The sequence below is a fragment of the Zootoca vivipara genome, chromosome 9, assembly GCF_965207765.1.
Source record: "Zootoca vivipara chromosome 9, rZooViv2.hap1.1, whole genome shotgun sequence".
Taxonomy (NCBI): Eukaryota; Metazoa; Chordata; class Lepidosauria; order Squamata; family Lacertidae; genus Zootoca; species Zootoca vivipara.
In genome coordinates this window covers 25,959,936-25,982,484 of record NC_142592.1, presented here as the reverse complement: position 1 = coordinate 25,982,484, position 22,549 = coordinate 25,959,936, and the positions used below count along the sequence as shown (strand labels likewise).

At 42.3% G+C, this 22,549-nt stretch overlaps 1 protein-coding gene across 2 annotated transcripts in view; it reads left to right on the top strand.

The window, feature by feature from the left end:
- The window catches only part of PPM1H (protein phosphatase, Mg2+/Mn2+ dependent 1H), an 85,609-nt gene that overhangs the window by 29,565 nt on the left and 33,495 nt on the right, over positions 1-22,549 (top strand). For both annotated transcript variants that reach the window (XM_035126644.3, XM_088652391.1), the window contains exons 2-4: positions 932-1,100; positions 5,980-6,324; positions 15,373-15,485. In XM_035126644.3, coding sequence (XP_034982535.1) covers positions 932-1,100; positions 5,980-6,324; positions 15,373-15,485 — 627 coding nt within the window. The remainder of the gene's footprint in view (positions 1-931; positions 1,101-5,979; positions 6,325-15,372; positions 15,486-22,549) is intronic.

Genomic DNA, 22,549 nt, shown 5'->3' with positions numbered 1-22,549 from the left:
GTTATCACAGGCAGGCAGCAAAAAACAAAAGAGTTCTTAGTCTCTAGTAGGGTGAAATGTGAGGCAAGGGGGAGTATGTTCAGCTTGGTGGCTTATATGCTGTGTAGGCTTGATCTGAAGAAGCCTTTAACAATTTGGTGCCCACAAGATGTTTCCTTGGAGTTTCCTGGCAAGCCTTGCCCTATTGTATTTTGTGATGCCATTGCATGTCACAATGTGGGCAAAATGTTGGGAACAAGCCTTTTCCATATTGAGTCACATTGGATACAGGAAGGGGATGGATAAGAAATAATCTTGTTGTAGCTGCCAGTAGCTGCTCTCATCACAGTTGATGGGTGTTATGGCAGAAGTCCCTGCAAATAAGTAGATTAGATGAATACATGAATAGGAATTTTGGGTTCTGCTAGCCATGGTAGCCAAAATGCAGCCTCAGTTTTCCGAGATAAACAATCCTGATCTACCATATGTTTAGGATTAAAAGCAGGGAATGGGTTTCACCATTGTGTCCTCATTTGAGCATCCATGAAACAGATGTATGGCCATTGTTGATGGGCAGATTGCTGTGGTAGATGAACCGTTAATTTTATCCAACATGGATTTTGTGCTCTGAGCTTCCTGTTCCTTCAGAAGAGTCCCAACAGTGTGATTCCCTCCAAATCAAAAAAATGATTGTGGAGAATTACAGAATTGTAGACTCAATTTTCTGGCTTTATTCCCAATAGCCCTTGCTCAGGCCAGAGTAGGCATCTGGCTTATTCCAAGGGAATTTAATCTGAATGCTGTATTTTTAAAATTTTGTTTGCATTCTTTCTCTGTGTGTATATTATTAAAGGGCGGTGTACAAATTCATCAAATAAACACAAACACATTTTGTTGTTTTTTTAAAAAATAACTTCTTACGCTGCTTATTTATATCTTGTTTATTTATTAGGGTGATCAATGCGGGTAAAAGTACACACAATGAAGACCAGGCCAGTTGTGAAGTACTTTCAGTCAAGAAGAAAGCAGGAGGAACTAATTCCACACCAAACAAAAACTCTTCCACTAAACGGAGGTCTTCATTGCCAAATGGGGAAGGACTGCAGCTGAAAGAGAATTCAGTAAGTTGCCGCTTCCTTCTTTAATCTGTCCACAGTGAGATGGTTGCTTCACTTGCAGGATCCTTGTGCAAGTAGTCTACACTGCAATGTTCTCTCAGTAAAACACGTGTGTAAGAATGGGCAATAGTTTCCATTCTTTCCAGCTTCTGGCGCTATCTTTGATCGCTCAGCTTGTCCAAGCTAATTTGTCCAATTTTTGCACGCCTAAGAACAATTGTGTTGAAAATGTGGATTGACTTATAAACTCTGGGTTCAGCCCCTGAAATGCTTCCAATGATTGCTTCAGCTCATGATGGCCACCAACTTGGACAGGTTTAAAAGAGGATCAGACAAATCCAGGGAGGAGAAGACTATCGGCGGGACTTGCTATTGCACTCATTCCTATTTCCAAAGTTCACATTGGCATCTGGTTCACCCCTGTGAGAATGGGATGTGGGCCTCAGATGATCTCTTCTTATGTGCCAACCAGGCAGCCTTGTCCTGTACTTGCAGCTGCTCCAGAGCTATATTTTAAAAATTAGTATGATAAATAAAGGTTAGGCGATACAGTTAGTCATGGTGGCTGCTGTTTTCTTTGCAGAGGTTGAAGCTCTGCTTAGGATGCCCAGGTTGTAAGGCTCAGTAGCTGTGAGCAGAAGCTGCTGTCCACCTCCATAATTCACCTTAGCACATATGAAGCAGTGACATTCAAAATTACGTATGGTATCCAACTAAGTTAGACCCATTTAGTTTAATGGACATGCTCATTGAAGTCCATTGGTTTTAGAGCATCTACTCTTCAGGGTGAGCAAGTTGACTACAGCTCTGCAGCTTCTGCTCCTGGTGCATGATTTTGAGGTTCATCAAATAACAGGTGCAGCCAGAGACAAACACAACTTCTCCCTTTCCCCAAAAGATGCCAGTTGACCCGGGGCCAACAAGAGGGAGGAGACTCTGAGCTTGTTCTCTCCCCCCCATAAAAAAAAACTTTTGAGAAATGAAAGTCTCTAGCCCTTGTAGAATGAGAGATAATAAAGCAAAATGTGTGAAATGAACCCGCTCCTGCCTTTCAGTGCTTTTAGAAAATGGGCGTAAAGTGACAGCTGTGAGTGCTGTAGAGAAATTCTAGAATCGCAGGTGTGCCAGGGAAGATTTAAAAAATGGCCTTAACCAGGAAGTCACTTCTCTAAACAACGTAGCTTGAGATAATGGAGGACTTCCTGGTTTATTTTTAAGCTGTTCTTTGTTTTTCTTTGGTAAAGAAATGTCCGTTGCCCAGAGAAAACAACCAAGCAATTCAAGATTTTAGTTTAGGTGTGCCCACCCAAAACCAAAAGTTAGCTGCAAATGCAGGAGTTTGTGTGCTCTTTCTAACTGATTCTAATTCCATTAAGAAATGTGATTTCCCCCTCTTTTGCGTATGCAAACATAAACGGAATTACCACACACGTCCAGCCCATTTTAGTATATCCATATTTCAGGGGGGCATTGCGGCAGAGAGAGAGAGCATGGGCTATGTCACCCCTCCAAAATAGCCCAATTTTGTTATACAATGGCAGGTGGATTGAAAGTGGGAGGACTGAGAGAAGAGTGTACGACAACCATGAAGGGTACTCTAGTGTTGCTATACTCTAGTCTCTTGGCTTTTTTAAAAAAGGAAAATGCAGTAAAAACAACAACAACTGGCTTTGCATGGTTTCAGGGCTCTTGTCCCTGAAAGTTCTTTGACAGGCAGAGATTCAATAGGTAAAGTTATTTCTAGTATAGAAATACAGTTACGGAAAAGTTTTAATTTGCTGACTTCACTGTCAGACATCTTAGTTCATTTAGTTTCAGTCCCTATACGTCACTTGCAAATGAGAACACAATTTTGCCTAGAATATAAATAATATGCAAATCTGTGCCTTCTTCTGCTTTAAACCCAGAAAATCTTGCTCACACACCTGTTTCTCTGCGTTGTGGATTTTTTGAAGGAGCTTCTTGTCCTCAAATAAGATTCAATAGTCTAACCTTACAAATTACCTTACAAAGGTATCTGAAGAAGTGTGCATGCACACGAAAGCTTATGCCTATGACAAATGATAAGCGATCTTCAGCCATCTCAACCCTTGCTTTTTCATGCAAAACCATTTGCAGTCGTTTTCGGTCATCAACAGCTATCAGTCAGTCAATCACCCACCACCCTTCTGAGTGATCCCCCCTCCCCTCCCCTCCCCATCCCCACCCCTCCCCACCCCTTCTCTACATAAGTGCCTGGGGACTTCTATTTCACTGTATCTGAAGAAGTGTGCATGCACACGAAAGCTCATACCAAAATAAAAACTTAGTTGGTCTTTAAGGTGCTACTGAAGGAATTTTTTTATTTGCCTATGACAAACTTAGTTGGTCTCTAAGGTGCTACTGGAAGGATTTATTATTATTATTATTATTATTATTATTATTATTATTTGTTTCGGTTACCTTACAAATGTTATCTGTACATGGTTCATTTCCCAGTTCTCTGGGTGCCTCATTTGAAAACCAGTTAAGAATTTAATATATGTATAGATGATAACATGCTTTGAAATATATAGCCTGAGTTTATTGAGCTTCAGTGTTTCAGAAGAAATTAGCTTTAAAATATGATTGCTGCGAAACACTTGCTACCAGAGGGCAGTCTTGTCCCAGAAGCTAGCCCATTTCACTGGGCTGCCTTTTTAAAAGAATCTGAAGCTGGCCTTCCTTGTGTGCCACATTAATGTGTGGCACCACAGAAGTGAGACATTTCATTCTGTGTGTCTTGCTGAGATATTGTTGCATCTCTCAAAACTTATTAAAGCAAATGGATAAAAACCTGAGGGTTGCAAGCACTTAGGAGAAGTCTCCCAGCATGACAACAACTTGCAGACAGCCTCACAAAGATTTGGGGGGGAGAATCTAGTAGCTTGGGAATGTACTGGTTTACTCCTTAAAGCAGTTTTAAGTATTGTGACATGTGCTTTTTTCTTAATTATCACACACACACACACACACGGCTGTATTGTTAATTCTCTTTGTTTTTTGTTTACTGTTTTTTGTTGCTGCTAACAATCTAATGTTTCTGCATAGTTATCAAATATCTGATTGATCTTGTTTTGTCTTGGGTTACTCCAATCTTGTTTCATAAAATGAGGCTTGTGGGGGTTTTTTTTTTTTTGGTCATAACCTTCTTTGAAGGCCTTGGGTGGAAAAGCAGCGTATGAATCTAATTGTAAATGTAAAATAAAATTGTGCAATGAATTGTCACAGGCCAGGGGATACTTGGTCAGATGCATGCAGTGAGTGTTTATCCCAGGCATCCCCAAACTGCAGCCCTCCAGATGTTTTGGCCTACAACTCCCATGATCCCTAGCTAAGAGGACCAGTGCTCTTACCGTAGCTAGGGATCATGGCCAAAACATCTGGAGGGCCGCAGTTTGGGGATGCCTGGTTTATCCATATATATTGAACTATGCTCAGGGTGTGAGTCTTGTTGACCTCATTGGGGTTTAGTTCTGCTGTACACTGTCCTGGTACATTTAGAGATTCGGGTGGTGTTGTGGTCTAAACCATTGAGCTTCTTGGGTTTGCTGATTGGAAGGTTGGTAGTTTGAATCCCCATGACAGGGTGAGCTCCCATTGTTTTGTCCCAGCTCCTGCCAACCTAGCAGTTCGAAATCACACCAGTGCAAATAGATAAATAGGTACCACTGTGGCGGGAACGTAAACGGCGTTTCTGTGTGCTCTGGTTTCTGTCACAGTGTTCCATTGCGCCAGAAGCGGTTTAGTCATGCTGGCCACATGACCCGGAAAACTGTCTGTGGACAAACGCCGGCTCCCTTGGTCTGAAAAGTGAGATGAGCACCGCAACTCCATAATTGCCTTTAACTGGACTTAACCATCCAGGTGTCCTTTACCTTTAGCTTCCCTATAAAATACTTTTATAAATAAAATAACACAAAGGTGTCCTTATTTATTTTTTAAAAACGATCTGGTGGCAGATTTTCAGGTTTTCCTGCAGCAGAACCACAGTGAAACTGGTTAGTATTACTGGGTGTCCTATCTCAGTGGTGAAATACAAAGGGAACTAAATGACTATAAATGACCAGCACTTAAAACAGATCTTAACATGTTTTTCTGCTAACATACACGATTATGTATTTTAAAATATACATGATTATATATGTTAAAATATAGCTGAAGATTGGGATTTATTTTCCCTTTCACAATAGGGTATTTACAGGCAGCGTGGTGGTAATGGAAAGGAGACCAGCGGTTGCTAGTTATTTTCTACGAGTTAAGGCCAAGTATCTAAAACCTGACCCTTTGGTATGCTTCTGTAGTTGGCGGGTGGAGACATCGCAATACTCTCTTTCATACCTGCCAAGTTCCTGCCTGAAAAATAAGGGATAGTACTGGAAGTAGCAGACCGGAAGTAGCGCTGCCGCCATTTTGGAACTGGGCGGAGCATGCTCAGAAGTGACTTTTGATGCTGCTCTGCCCAGTTCCAAAATGGCCGCTGCGCCAGAAGTCGCACCGCAGCCATTTTGGAACTGGGCAGAGCAGCATCAAAAGTCGCTTCTGAGCATGCTCCGCCCAGTTCCAAAATGGCCGCCGCACCAGAATAAACCGGGAAAAAACAAAATATATATATGTTTTTTTCAGCTGGGAGCAGCTGGAAAAATGGTTGTTTCCTGGGGAATACGGGAGACTTGGCAGCTATGCTCTCTTTCTTTCTCTCTGAAAATTTCACGATTTGAAATTGGGGAATGCATCTGTTTATATATCATCGAGCCATCCATGGAATTGGGAATTGACATTGGGAAATGCATTTGTTCATGACTGGAGCCACTCTTGAAACCCCATTCATTTATGTTTGTCTTTTTAAATAATACTTACACAGGAATCGGACGGCGTATCTTTCCACTACTGGTCATTATTTGATGGGCACGCTGGATCTGGGGCGGCTGTTGTAGCATCAAAGCTGCTTCAGCATCATATTGCAGAGCAGCTGCAGGAGATTGTGGACATCCTGAAGAACTCGGCCGTCCCTCCCCCGACCTGCCTGGGGGAGGAGCCAGAGAGCATGGCTGCTAACACCCGAACTCTAACCAGAGCAGCCTCCTTACGGGGGAGTGTTGGCGCCCCGGGATCACCCGGCACCCCTCCGACTCGTTTCTTTACAGAGAAGAAGATATCTCATGAGTGCCTCATTATGGGGGCTATTGAGACAGCTTTCAGGGAAATGGTAAGTGTCTCTTCTGCTGTGCTTAGTAATCTGTTGGTAGGATCCTTCTCTGTTGTTTTGGGTACAGCTGGGGGGGAGGAATTGACATGCTGACATCAGCACATTTAATAAGTTTGTCTGCTAAAGAAAACTAAATGCCAGTCTTCTTAATGGTATTATTGGGCTTTTACTGGCAAAATGAACCTCCACTAGAAACCTGTGTAATGGTCCTAATTGTGGGTGTACAGTGTGTACCTTAAGTGTCGCAGGTGAGATCTTCCAAGTTGCAGTCTAAAAGAGGGCACAGAACACTGGTTTAGAGTTAGGTGACCGTCACAATCCATGTGGCAGTGGAGGGCAAGCAGGTGGCAACTATTGCAGTGGTGCACCCAAGAATCTGTGGCCTGGCTCAGTTAATGTAGACCTATTTTTCTTTGCTGGGCCTATAGTAGACTTCACCGGAAGAGCCCTAAGTTGATGACAGAATATAACCAGAGTTTATAGCCAGTATCTGATGCATTGCATCATCTTCCCCAGTGCGAATGTAATGCTGACTTCATAAAATCATGATTTGTACTCCAAAACTAGTTTTGTGAACTACTGTTTCTGTGCCTCATCTCTCCTTTCCCCCCTTCCTATGTTAACCATGTTACATTGTGTACCATTGCAAACCACGGTTCCTTCATAAACCATGGTTTGGAGTAGATTTGCAAGCTGACTATGAGTGAAACCCTGCTCCCTCTTTCCCTCTTGCTCTCTCCCTCTCTCCCCCTCTGTTTTGTCTTGGAATGTATTTGTGTGAGAAGCTGGAAATTTTATTTTACACATGGAAGCTATGACAAAATGTTGCCATGTTCCCATCAGCCAACCATTCCCCTCTCTATGACCCTCCATTCTGTGCTATCTGATTTGTCGTTTTCCCCTCCTCTATCCCTAACAATCAGTCGGCATTCTGTAGCCACTGAGGATTCTCAGTCCTCATAAGACTGTTTTTGGGTGTCTTTCCATGAGGGTGTTTTTTTAATTTTATTTTTAAATTCTTATTTCTGAAAACCTTGAGGTTCCCCCAAACCTGCTGTTAAATTCACAGTCACCCCTGAACTTTGGAAATAAAGGGAATGAATTGAGTTCTGATTAAATGAGTTAACATTAATTTAGGAAGAAGTATGGAGACTAATCAGATTCTGAGATTGCATTTTCAAGTTGTATTGGTCGCATGTGTTATGGTGGAGAAAAAACCCCCCGGCCCTTTCTTTGTACAAACTTTGTGGAGTTTTTCCTCCTTTGTGTCCACTGGGTGCTAATAATTAAATTGTTCTCAGTAACTATAAATCATGAAATTGTTAGATAATTACTGTTCTGATCATCTCCATAGGTTACATCTTTTGTGGTTCTCCCTTCTTTGATACTGCTTCAGAGGCCTTAGAGAGTCCCTGTTGTTTAAAAATAATTGGGGTTGAAAAATAATTGAGGGCAGAAGCATGAATTAGCGAGATAAAATTAAAAGTTGTTTAAAACATTCATATTGATTGACAATTAAACATGAGAACCAGAATATTACTGAACTTACGTAAAAAGAAAAATTCTTTTCACCAGATGAATATAAAAAATAAGTTAATGCTTGGAAACCCCTTGGTAAAAATGTTAGTTTTGCATTTTAGGTTTTCTTGCATTCACACCTACAGGAATTTGCAAAGCAGGTGCAAAATCTTGAGGACCTGATGCCCTTTTAAAAATGGGCAGTTTCTAGTCTATACAGTTGGGTGTGTTTGAGAAATCCACAGGTTTGATCCAGAGGTGCCTTGCTTGAGTAGAAAGGGACTTTCCCACCCATGCAAGTTGGCCCCATGATTTACATTGCCTTCTGCTGCACATGGGACCCAGGTGGTGCGGTGGGTTAAACCACTGAGCCTAGGGCTTGCTGATCAGAAGGTCGGCGGTTCGAATCCCTGTGACGGGATGAGCTCCCGTTGCTCGGTCCCAGCTCCTGCCAACCTAGCAGTTCGAAAGCACGTCAAAAAGCAAGTAGATAAATAGGAACCGCTACAGCGGGAAGGTAAACGGCGTTTCCATGTGCTGCTCTGGTTTGCCAGAAGCGGCTTTGTCATGCTGGCCACATGACCTGGAAGCTGTACGCCGGCTCCCTCGGCCAATAATGCGAGATGAGCGCGCAACCCCAGAGTCGGTCACGACTGGACCTAATGGGTCAGGGGTCCCTTTACCTTTACCTGCTGCACACATTGATGTGTGCGGTCTTCTGTCACTCTCCTTGCACACTTCATGCTCAGACCTGGCATCTTGGAGGTCCCCAAGGGCTGCAGTTGAAGAGGAGGGATGTGGGAAAGCTTGTCTTATGAGCAGAGTTCTACCTGTGTTTCTTTGGGTCCATGTTGCAAGTGATTGCCTTGACCCAACTAAGGTGATTCTCTTGGGAAAGCCAGGCTCACACGTTTGTGAATTGTGCTGACGCGCACCTCTTCCTTGCTAGATTGTTGCCCGTAGTTCCAATCTCAGTCTGAAGCATTTAGTCTCATCGCTTTCCATTGGATGTGTGGTCTTGTGTGATTTGGATATGTGCTCTCATCCATGTTTTTTTGTCTTACGATCCCATTTTGTACAGATAGAGCTGGATAAAGCCAGTAAACAGGCACCCCCAAACTGCAGCCCTCCAGATGTTTTGGCCTACAACTCCCATGATCCCTAGCTAACAGGACCAGTGGTCAGGGATGATGGGAATTGTAGGCCAAAACATCTGGAGGGCCGAAGTTTGGGGATGCCTGGCCAGTAAATGTAAAAAAGCTCCCTTATTTAGGGAGCTTCCTGACGACCCACCACCCTGCCCCTGTGGCACTAATCTCCTACCTCCCGTCCATTACACCACCCTTCAAAGGTTTCCTGAGTTCAGAATGAAGCAGGATCTGTAGGAACACAGGAAGCTGCCTTTATATGTTGAGTCGGGCCATTGCCCATCTAGCTCAGTTTGTTTACCCAGACAGGCAGCAGCCCCCCAGGGCTCTTCTCTCCCAGCCCTGCCTGGAGATTGAACATGGTACCTTCTGCATCCAGAGCGAATACTGAGCGATGGTCCTTGCTTCGCAAATGAATGCTGTGTGCTGATTTTAATTGGATTTGGATGTAGGAAGCTGCCTCTTTCTGAATCAGCATTGACTACACTGTCATCTCATACAACAGTGTAGCAGCTCTCTAGGGTTTCAGAGCCCTACTTTGTAGGAGATGTCAAGGATTGGAACTGGCATCTCTTAACATGCTTCTGCACTGCCATGCCGAATTTCTTGATTTATTTTGCGTATCAATATGCAGGGGATTTGATCTTCACTAGAACCATCTCTTTTATAGAAGTGCAGCAAATCCTATTTACATCTTATTTTAATACTGGTGAGTTTTGAAGCGATTAGATGTAAAAACACATACGACTAGGAAAAAAATTATACCCAGTTTCCATTTATCAGAGTAACAACTTTGGATGCAATGAGTTCGGTTTGCCTTTCTGTTGTATCAGATTACTTTAAACATGCGCAGGAACAAAACTGCATGCAGCAGTATTTCCTTGTGGATCATGTTCAAATGTGTGTTTTTATTATTATTATTTTTAAAAAAGTATTAGAAATAAATTCGGCTAATAATAAACCATTTGACTCATCTCCAGAATGCTCCTCCACGCTGAATTTAACAAAACGTACAATAAAAAAATATTAAAGCAGTGGGGAGATAAACTTAGTGCATTTGGGATATGAACAACTCCACTAGCTTTTGAGGGCTTTGTGCTTTTATACCTGTGTGTTCATCAAACACAATGAATACTGAATAAATACCGTAGGTTGTCTGGAGCTGCCTGAAGTGCAGTTCACACTTGAGCCAGAAGGTGGCCTCATTGGGCAGTTTACATCTTGCTCCAGCTTGTGCCTGTCACAAAACCATCACAGAAATTTGTAGAGCAAATGGGATTGAGCCCTCAGTGCTGAACTGCACAGAATCTTATTTGTGACAGATGCTATTAGCATCACAATCCATATACTCTGCTTCAGCCCACTTGGGGAGTGCTTGCTGCCAAGTCCTGCCGAGCAGTCCTCTTAACTTTCTCACGTGCAAAATAAGTTTCCTATTGCTCTACTTAACCTGGTGCCTACTGGATCTGAAAGCATGATTGTGGGGCTTGGTTGTCAATACGAATTGTGTGTCTTATCTCTAGTTGTCATGGCTACTGTTTGTTATGGTACGTTGCCCTCAATATATTTATTTTCTATAAGGGGAGTGGGGATGGCCTTCTGGGGCAAGTCTTGACCTGAAAGGGGAATATGTAGCTACGGGGCCAGGGGACAAACCACTAGCCAGCCTTTCCTTCTGCAAGAAGACTAGTCTTATAATTAATAACGTTAAATGGCAGGTGACTAATGGCAATTGCTAAAGAAATATGTGGAAATAAATGCTGTTGGTTTGTTTGTGTGTGTTTTGATCCAGTCTTGTGAATGCTCCAGGGATGTAGTCCACGTTAAAATGACAAACGACCTGCTTCAGATTCCCCCCCCCCAGGGTATGGAAAAACGAAATGAATAGATCCCACTGTATTTTTCGGGGGCCTGCAAAAAGGACTGCAAGTGTGATCTTCTTTGTGAGGAAATGTATTTGTCTCCCATTTGGCAATGTGCTATGTGTACACAACTCGTCTCTTTTGGCAGCCGTTCAGTATTGATACTCCTGCGAATGTTATACATTCTGTTCCCTCAGCTAGCTTAACAAGATTTTTTTTAAAAAAACGAAATAACCAAAAAGGCTGGATATGCACATTTGGCACATGTACATTAAATTATAAAAGAGGGGACATGGGTGGTGCTGTGGTCTAAACCACTGAGCCTTGGGCTTGCCGATCAGAAGGTCGGCGGTTCGAATCCCCACGATGGGGTGAGCTCCTGTTGCTCGGTCCCAGCTCCTGCCAACCTAGCAGTTCAAAAGCACCCCAAAAAGTGCAAGTAGATTAATAGCTACCTCTCTGGTGGGAAGGTAAACGGCGTTTCATACGCTGCTCTGGGTTCGGTGTTCTGTTGCGCCAGAAGCGGCTTAGGCATGCTGGCCACATGACTCGGAAAAACTGTCTGCGGAGCAGACAAATGCCAGCTCCCTCAGCCTGTAAAGCGAGATGAGCACCGCAACCCCAGAGTCGTTCACGACTGGACTTAACTGTCAGGGGTCCCTTTACCTTTACCTTATAAAAGTATGTTAATATGCAGCATAGGTTTGCAATCTGGTGCCCTTTGGACACGGACTGTAATTCCTGTTATCCCTCACCATTGGTCATTCTGACGAGATGATGGATATCATAGCTTACGTCACCTTGAGAAAACCATGTTGGATGCTCCTGCTTGGAAGTAGCTCAGAGCTGGTATTGACTTTTTAGCAAAATGAGAGGATAAAATTCGGAAGTGATCCCCTGCACGTGGCAGATACTATTTTAAAGTACTCTCTCACAATTTTAAAAAAAACCAAGCAACTCCCTTCAGCGGTGGGGAGGGGGAGGGGGGAACAAAGTTTTCAAACTCCTCTTGAAGTCTGACTAGTCTGCTTTCCAGGCTTTTTGCATAAGTAACATTTAAAAAAGTGAACTTCCGCCTGTACCCTAAAATGGTACAGTCCATTTTGCCACTTCATTCCCAACCCTTTCTGCAGTGTGTGTAATGGTTGAAAATGTTTAAACACGGGCTTCCTGTTTCCGGTGGTGAGAAATGGCTGACTCCCATACGATCGGACCTCAGCCATGCCAGTAATTCAAGGCTGATACGGGGGTAATTAGCCCTGGCAGACTCCCCGGGGTGGGGGAGGACTGTCTCATAGACCCACAGATTGTCTGAGATTGTCAGCTTGCATCAAGGTGCAAGCGGCAGGACACTGAGTCCCAGAGCACGACACGGCTGACACTCTCCGAAGCCACTCTCATAGCCGGAAATATCTGTTGGATAAAATAATGAGATTTGGACAATAAACAGACATAGTCTAGACCGAAGAAGACTGAGAGAAAACCTGCAGAATGGCACAGTCCCTGGTGTTTAAGCTCAGATATCAAAGAGATTCTCATCATGGTGTTTGGATTACGGAGGTGATCAGTACGTTCTTTTACAAGTACAGATGGACTTTTATTTATAATTAAGTATTAAATTGCGCAGCTTTACTTAGACGTGAAAGACTTGATAAAGATAAAAGAAGAAACAAGATGGCGCTTGTTAATAGGATGCAGCACAGAAAAATGAGAGTTCCTCCTTTTTTCGAGGAAAGTGGGAGATGCTTGCTAGCTGACTTTGTAGTGACTTGAGACAATAATTTGGGATAACATACACTGCATCTGTTTGCAGAATTTCTTCATTATGAGCAAGAGAGAAGGCTAAATGGATGTCTAGCAGCCCCCCTTCTAGGGCCCAGAAGGGGGGGGGGATTGTGTGGGCTCCGAAAGCTGATCGATCGCCAGATGATTTATATCTGTGGAATACAGTTCATTTACAATATTCATTGCAATATTGAAAACAGTATGCATAACATCAAACGACAGGCTTGGACAACAGCCCGGATTGGAATAACTTAACAACATGGGAGTTGCTGCGTCATTGAACTCTAAATGATAGACTTGGACAAGGTTGGAAGATTGGAATGAAGTCAGGAAAAGCTGCACTGGCAAATAGACAGTTGGAAAAATACATATTTACAAATGAAGCTGTATTTGATGGATGAAAGGATATATGATTTCTGACATGATTGAGAATCACACAGCCAGGGACGGAGAACTTTAAAGCGTTAAGATCGGAATGTGGAAAAAATGAGAAAAACAAGAAGGTGGCAGGAACAAAGATATTGGAGATATATCTCGAGGTCCAGACTATGGGGAGCCTGGAAAAAACAATAATTAATAATTTGGACTGTAATTTGGTTTTTAAATTTTAGTTTATTGTTTTTAATTGGACTGTAATTTGGTTTTTAAATTTTAGTTTATTGTTTTTAATTGGATTATGATTAAGGATATTAATTGGCTGTTTTTATTGGATAATTAATAAAAATGATTTATTTATTTTTTAAAAAATGTTTAAACGCACCTCTGGTCATGAAAGCTTAAGTTATGCTTTCCAGTTGTAATATGTGTGACCATTTGTTGGTCAACATTTGACCAACTGAGTTTGAAATTTTGTGTTTCAGTTTTTAAAAAAAACGTTTTTCATTTATAAGGCATTTGTGTGTGTGTGTGTGTGTGTGTGTGTGTGTTTTCTGAACTGCCCAGAGGGCTCCTCCTGTTATGGCAGAGCTATCTATATAAACGGAGTGAATAAGATAATAACAGCAAATCATTGGCCTTGTAGTGAGGTGTGCCTTTCAGAAGTCCACCCGTTGTGCAGTCAAATTTTTATTTCATACTTCATGGGAAATTATTGTTGTTTCTAAACTCAGGGTAGGAATGACAGGCTTTGAGGGCCAGACTAGATAGAAGGTGAATTTTAACTGGGTTGAAATACAGTTTTTATTATATAAAGAGCAAGGTACTGTGGATAATTTGTCTGAAATGTAAAGAACAGCTGCTGAGAGACTCTTTTGGTTGGCAGCATGGAAGGGTGAGAGGGTGCTCAGGCTCCCAACCAATGCCTTTTGTTATGTAAGCATTAATTGCATTGCCTCCAGGCTGCCTCTTAATTGTGGATGACCCAACATCCACAGAGTACTTCATGCTCTAAAGACAATACCATGGAAGTGGTTGGTATGTTGTGCAGAGTTCTGAATATTCTAGTGACTTTCTTGAAGCGGTTGCTGTCTTAAATGTGGGGATGACGGGAACTGTAGTCCAAAAACAGCCGGGGACCCAAGTTTAGGAAACCCTGTTCTAGAGTGTGAGAATGTCACTTGGCTTGAGTGTGTGTGTTTCTTTCTTTCTCTTTCCTTTATTATACCTTCCTTTGTATAAGGCTGCAGTCCTAAACTCCCTTACCCAGGTGAAAGCCCCATTGAATTTATAGGACTTACTCCTGAGTTGACATGATTAGGCTTGCAGCTTTACCAAGTTTCAAAATGGTGGTTCTTGCTATTGGTTTTCCTGCTGTGGTTTCTTACTTGCCCCAAAACAAGTGTGTGTGGTTATATACATGGCTCCAGAATGAGGTAGTAGAATGGACCATACCACTTTGGTCTACAAGAAGAGGGAACTGCATTCTTAGATGTTTCCCAGTATAGAAGTTGTAATAACAGAGCTGGGCTGTGTCCATGAGGCAGACTGAGGCAGCTGCCTGCCATTGGAGGAGAAGTGAGGAGAAGTAACTGCTTCCAGTGAGATCTCACAGGGTTCTTTCAAGATCTTGCCAGAACCCGGAAGCCGCAGCTGTTTGACCCCAATACGTGAGGCTTCAACAGGGGCAGCGTGGGTTGGGCAGATGGCACACCTATGCTGCCACCTTCCCATTTTGCCTCAGGTGGCAAAACTAGATGGGCAGTCTCTAATAGTAGTAGCAATAATAATAAAAATACCGTAATCAATAACCATCCTCACTGTTGTTGTTGTTTAGTCGTTTAGTCGTGTCCGACTCTTCGTGACCCCATGGACAGCGGAAATCTATTACAGCAAGGAATGGGTTGGGAACTAGGGCACGGATCTGCTATTTTTTTTCCTTGCAAGGGATTTTTTTAAACATGCCATTGAAAAATGACACCCCTGACCTGCACTCTGAATTAATGCAGCCCACACCCCCTGCTTCCATTCTGCTACACATGCAGACTAGGCTTTCCTTTTGTTCTGTCCATGAGGTAATTGCTGCTTCGCTCTGTATCTTTCTTGTACTCCTCCGCCTTTCCCCTGTCAGCTTCTCACTGCCTTCTTCCTCCGTCTCTGGCCTTCTCTACTATGTATCAAACATTTGTCATAACTTCTTTGATTTTTCTGAAGCGCCTGAAATAGAAAATCCAGCATTGTCTGCTTTTCAGTATATAACTATGTTTCAGACGGCTTTACCACTCACCAGGAAAAGAAAGGCAGTATGTGGTTCTGTGTGTTACATTCTGACAGGTTCTCTCTTTTTTTTTATTCCTCAGGACTTGCAGATAGAGCGAGAAAGGGCTGTGTACAATATTTCTGGCGGCTGTACGGCCCTCATTGTGGTGTGTTTGCTAGGAAAGCTCTATGTGGCAAACGCTGGCGATAGCAGGTAGGCACAATTCTTCACGGTTCTTGGTAAGTTAAGAACATATAAGAAAAGAAACACAGGCCTATTTGGTCTGGCATCCTGTTCTCACAGTGGCCAAACAGATGCCTATGGGAACACAGCAAGCAGCTCCTGAGCAGAACTGAGCTCTCCTCTCAGTAAGCGGCAGCAACCAACCTGCTGGAAGCTAGCATTATGACTCAGTCCTGTCTGGTGAATGTTAAAATACCTGACCAAGTGCATTGGTGTCCAAACTATCAAAGTGCATTGGTGTTAGGAGTCCTGGAATACAGCAAATCTAGATGAGATTTATCCTGCTGCAGGGATGGAGGACAGGAATGTTTTTCTCAAATGAAAAGCAAGTGTCCTGTACAATCCAAGACACATTCCAAAAAACGAGGTGGCTTCTTTTGAACCTGATGAAGAGCTGATATGACCCTTTTTTTATTCACACATTAGATGGTCTTAGCTCATTCTTGGCTTTTGACAGATAAAGACAACTGGTTTATCCAGTCAAAATCTATACAGTGGTACCTCGGTTTATGAACACAATTGGTTCCGGAAGTCTGTTCATAAACTGAAGCGTTCATAAACTGAAGCGAACTTTCCCATTGAAAGTAATGGAAAGTGGATTAATCTGTTCCAGACGGGTTCGCAGAGTACTCAACCTGAAGCGTACTTAACCCGAAGCATGGGTGTAATTTGTTCCGGAAGTCTGTTCATAAACTGAAGCGTTCATAAACAGAAGCAAACTTTCCCATTGAAAGTAATGGAAAGTGAATTAATCCGTTCCAGATGGGTCCGTGGTGTTCGCAAACCGAAAATTCGTAAACTGAGGTGTTCATAAACCGAGGTTCCATGGTATCTATATCTGAATCTTATCAGAAGTGTCTTATTGTATGAATCTTATCAGAAGTGTCTTATTGTGTGTTCTTGGCAAACGTCTTCTTTCTTGAGATGGGTGGATGAGAGTGCTTTCCAGTGTGTTCTTTTTCAAAGGGGTTGGTATCAAGGTCAAAGCATTGATTTTCTGTCATTCGGAAATTGCATAAAGAAATGCAGCCACCAACCTCAGCAATGTTCTCCCAGCCTTTCTTCCCCTACTGCAGCATTGCTCTTTACTGTTCTGTTAACGTTTCAGCAGCGCCTTACAGTGCCAGGTACAATGTACTGTAATGCGTGTGCATTATAAGCTCTAAACTATTTCTGTTACAGTAAAGAATTTACATCTCTGCTCTAATAGCTGTTACACATCTGTAGCCAGAAATCTGTCGTTTTGGATCAATACATAATTCAGCCCCTCTCTCCTTTTTCTAATTAGCCACTTCTCCTTTGAATATTTTACTTATCTGCCTCCTTGCACCATTATCTCCTCTTGCCTCAGCCTCAGCCATTGCTTCAGTATGTGGATCTTTTCCTTCCATAGGCAGAATGTTTTTTGAGAATTCTGTGATGTCACAGCAGTTCACATGGTGATTGGAGAGGGGGCTTGCATATCCATAGGGTAGTGGAGTGGGATCATGGAGGAATGCAATTCTAGTACTTTTCACACAGCAGGAGCTATGATATGGTATGACTGCTTTTGCCTAGCCCTACTGTGTAACTTCCAAAACAAGGATGCTTGCTTGGTGAGTGGATGTGTTTAAGTGCCAGGGAAGATAACCAGTTTTCAGGTGGCATCCAGGAATTCAGATGATACACAGCAAATACTGTCACTTCTTTACCTCCCACCATTGAAATGTATTCTAGGAGAACGCTGGTTGTAGAGTAAGCATAAAGGATCCCTTCGCATCCCTAGACAACTGGGTAGCTGATTTGCAAGCTGCTCATGCTTGAATTCAGAACAAATTGATTTTCAGCATTGCTTGCATTGCTTGACAGGTATCTCCTAGCCCAGCAAACTGTTTGTTGGCTTGCATACTCATTTGCTTATCTGGGCTTGTCTCCGTCCACTGCATCTTTTGAGGTATTGAAAGTGTGTGTGGGGGGGAATAACTGGAGGCTACTATGATTAGACACTGGCTTCTTTCCATCCCTCCTACCAATTCTGCCCTTGCTTTGCACCTGCCAACGCAAAACTGTCCACTCTTCTGGTTTAGCACTCCAGTGAAGAAACAAAAGAATAATAATCTCCCATTAAGGTTTTCCCTAACAAACACATGAAACAAAAAAGTTGTCCTTACTTATGACTGGTTCATACATAAAACTCTTGTTTATTTTAATATATGGTTATGCCATTGGACATGTAAACAAACAGAGAAGCTGTGTGTGTGTGTGTGTGTGTGTGTGTGTGTGTGTGTGTGTGTGTAGAGGAATTGGCCCCATCTATATCCATTTTTCATGTTTGCACCTGCTCTTTCCCCGATTTACCACAATTTAAGGAGATGCCTCCCGTCATTCCCCTATGTGGTCATTTGGGTTCATGTGAGATCTTCTCCACACAAGCTGCCTGCTTGGCGTCGACCCATGAGAGGGCCTTTTCATGGAAGGTTGTGGAATGTCCTCTCTGGTGAGGTGTATCTGTCTCTCTTCTTATTGATGAGGGAATTAAAAACTGGCTGAAAGACAGTGCTGGTTGAAAGAATGTATGTCTGTCTGTCTGTCTGTCTGTCTATCTATCTATCTATCTATCTATCTATCTATCTATCTATCTATCTATCTACTATTATAGATGTGTTTGCCATCCTGGGGTCCTTGAGAATTAAGGATAGGATATAAATTGAATAAATAATAATAATAATAATAATAATAATAATAATAATAATAATAATTAATAATGTAACCCAAGTGGAGAAAATCAACACAGATTCTTTGTTTGAACGGTGCCTCAGTCTCCATACTACTACATATTACAAGTAAGCAAGCCAGTGGTTTTTAAACCATTACTAGAAAACAGCAGTGTGTGTGTGTGTTTAAGGCAGTGGTTTTCAACCAGTGTGCCATGGCGCCCTGGGGTGCCTTGAATGATGGTCAGGGGTGCTGGGGGCAGCACTGGCCTCTGTCCCTCTTTCCTTCCCTCCCACCTCTGATGCCTTCTTGCATCTCTGCCTCCCCAAGGCTTGCACAGCTGTTTATTACAGGAGCCTTGGCTGTAAACTCCACAGGCGAAGGGTGCCTCTCTTTGGGACCGGGGTGTGTGTGTGTGTGCGTGCACCTCAGAGACCAGGGGAGGCAGAAGCTGCCACCCAGAGGACTCCCAAGGAAGAGGGGAGAGAAGGCTGAGGGAGCACTTCATAAGGGAGGGTGTTCGAAAAAAGGTGAGAGGCTGCTGGCTCTGCAGGCAAGTAGTGACATAACTGGGTTCCTGAGCACCACAGGGATGCTACAGAAAGAATGTAGTTGGTTAAGGGAGCCGTGGGCTCAAAAAACTTGAAAACTTCTGATTTAAGAGATTTTATAAACATCTAAGTAAAATTATTATTGCCCATATAGAAATGAAATCAGCAGACTTTTAAATAACAAAATTATACGCCTGGATATGCTTGCTAAAAGAAAAGAAAAGTTTTTAGCTTATTTTCAGCTGCTCCTTTATGTTCTGTAAACAATCAGTGGATGCATTCCAGGCATGGTTCTGTGTGCATGTTTAGCTGCCATAGTAAGCAAACGGCTGGGGGGGGGGGTCCTATACTTGTAGCCTTCAGCTTCCTCTGGCAGCTTTGGTTGCTTTCTGACCCATATAATCAAGATCTACGTATATCAACATAATGTAGTCCCCTTGCCTTATTCTGTCCATCTGCTCAGTTGCCCACTTTCTCCTCCTTCTTCTTCTTCTGTTGCAATTGACACATACTGGATTCCTCTTCAGAGAAGCCAGATGCTTCTGGCTCACCTGCATGTTCAACTGCCTGTTGACAAAATGAGCACATCCTCCCTGTGGCTTGGAATTCATAACACACCGTCAAACAGAGTTTTCCAAATGGTTTCTCTTTGTCACTTCTTGCCAGATTTTAGTATACCTTATAAAAATGTGCAGTTCAGTGTTCTGTTTCAGATCATTTCTGGCTGAAAAGGTGTGCAATAGAATCACGGCATGCTGCGAATGCTCTTTTAACAGGGGGAGGAAAGTTTGCTGTTGTTTTGATCATAGGAATACCAACAGGCCTAACTTTTGTCTTCCTTAAATTCATCAGTTCAGCTCAGCAGTCTTTTTTTTGGGGGGGGGGGACACAGAAGATTTAAGTTTCAAAAAGCATACTGTTTGTTCCAGGATTTGAAACATATGAGGGAATATGGCTCGGCGGAATTATGGTTAGTCATTGCAGATGCGGTGGTTTAACTAAGAGGTAAGCCTGGCAAAGAAATGAAAGGGAAAGTGCACATTTCTGAGACTGGCCCCTGATTTGCAAAGAGCTCTGCTCCGCATCCAAGTCAGCAATCTGAACATGGGTGGGACAGTCATCAGGTTTGAAATATTGGAATTTATTTGGAATTTATTACTTGTATCCTGATGTCTCATCCATGAACATTTTATTGCCATCATATCCCTATGATTGTCTCCACAAGCACAAAGTGGTATAAAAGCTCTTTTAAAAACAGCAACTGGAACTCAGGGCCGTCGTTCCTGGGGATGCAAGGGGTGTGGGGCACCCGGGCACCGAATTCTGGGGGGCGCCAGGCACCCGCTGCTGAAACCGCCTAAGCTCTTAACTACCAGTATCTACCTGCTATGAAATAATAAATAATTTTGATCAAGCTAGAAAAACAAAATACATATATACCTGAGTATTACCAAAATGTATACCTACTGTTTCACTAAAGGACTTTGACTTTGTGCACTCATTTACTAAAGACGCGCAGCGGCAGTGACAGCGCTTGTCATTCACAACTGTAGCGCCTGTCAGACTTGGGGGCGCTGGGCGGATCTTTGCACCCCGTCGATGCATATGCTAAAGACTCCTCTGCTGGAACTTGTACTGTCAGGTTTCCCTACAGTAACTTTCTTGACGGGACTTGAGTACAAATCACACATCTTGGTTTCTTCTTAATGTAGACCAAGGATGTACCACATCACTCCATTTAATTGTTTGAAACAATGTGTGTCTTTTTGTAACGTATTGTACTAAAAATACTAACAAGACACTTAATCTGAAAGATGTATCTTTGGGTTGAAAGATGTTTTGTTTAAGACGGAGCACATTATGTCGGGATATTTAATCACTGAGGGCCCTTCAGTTAATGTTGATGTTCTCATCTCACCAACATCAGTCTGTGTGCCTCATATAGTAGTGGTACTACAGAATCTGACTGCATATTTGTAAAATACATGAATGACAATACAGAGTATGACAGATTGAGTCGCCCTGGCTCTTAGAATCCAGTAGCTTTTATATCTAGCAGGGTGGATAAAAATCAATGATTTTTTTAAAAAAATCAAAAAAATCGGATTTTTTTGATTTAAATCTGATTTTTTTGATTTAAATCGATTTTTTTGATTTAAATCTGATTTTTTAAAATAAAATGCTTTTTGAGGAAAATATATTACCATCCAAAGGTTATTCCATCATGAAATAAAGATTAGTTTTTTATTTATGTAGAATAAGGTTGTATATGTTTATTTTTTGGGGTAAATAAATGCCATTAATCCATTCACAATGTCATGCTCTTCCAGAGGTTTTTGTAAGATTATTGGGCAGATTCTCTGCCTACAAGATATTATCACAGATGCTTGGTTTACTTTTGCAGTTCTCAAAACTGAATTTGACTCAACAGAGATCACATGCCTCTTCTTCACAGCAAAAATGTTATAACATGAACAGAGTTGAGAAAAAGACCTTAATCCTATTGTTCTACAAACCTATGAATACAGAAACAACCCCTTCAGTGCTAAGTTTCAAGAAGTTCAGTGAATAGAATAGAAACAATATTTTTCTGATTGTTTGGAGTGGACAGTATTTAAGTTTTTCATGTGATTTAAATCGACTATGATTTAAATCAAGCCTTACTGACTAGTGATTTAAATCGTGATTTAAATCATGATTTAAATCAGTTTGATTTAAATCAAATCCACCCTGATATCTAGATATTTCCTTCAAGTACATATTTAAGGGTTTTGAAGTGTACAGTTCTGTCAGTTCAATCCTGCCTTGAAATGAAATGATCAAATTTCTGCATTAATTTAGGACATAACACTTCTAGTGACCAGTTTGGTTCCTTTACTCGTTCTGCCAGATCTTAAATATATAAAAGTTAATGACGGAAGAATGTTTCTGCAAATGCACTACCAGGTCTGGATCCCACCCCTGAAGGCCACAGAAAATTACAGAGTTTATTTACGAAGCCGGGTAGGGTTTCTTTAACGCTCTTAGCTGCCCAATCTCTTAGTAGATTGTACTTTTCATTGACTGCATTTTAAAGTAATTGTCGAAGTGGCTCTAAAGTGTGTTTGTGTGTGTGTTGAATTGATAGTCTGTGAATTAAAAAGCATTTCTACAGAAAGGGTTTGTCCTCGTCAGCAGTAGAAGTGCTGCTGGCAGAGTCTGGATGAGACAGGGCAGACATCTGCTGAGACTGATTAGAGGCCAATTCAAATGTCATAACAGCGACATAGCAGCTGCTGAATAGCACATAGCCCCATGAGTCTGCCACATGGCCCACGCAGCCTTTAACAGGGTCTGTCCAGTGATCAAAGCTCTTAGTTGATGGTTATCTCCTCCTAATTCTAAATTTATTTAAGGCTTATTGAATTTCAGGTTTAACAGTTGCAGTAACAGCAACAAGCTCCTTCCCCTGCCCACAACAAAACATCAGCTTAACCAGTTCAGTTTACTTGGAACTGCCAGGCAAAGAACCTCAAGTGTAACTGGTACACAGGCAATGATAGCCATAAACGTGGGCACAAAGGTGAAAGGCTTCTGGGACAACCTGTTGACTCAAGTTTGTGAAGTCCTGTCTTGTGGAGAACCAGAAGCATGCCCTTCAACTTCAGCCTGAGAGATCAATACTTTATATCCAAATAATATGCTCTTTGAAGCCAGCATTCAACCTGACTCTGAATCCACACATGTACATTATCTGCCTACCAACCAACTGCACCATTCAAATGCCGCAAGCCCTATGCATGAAGCCAC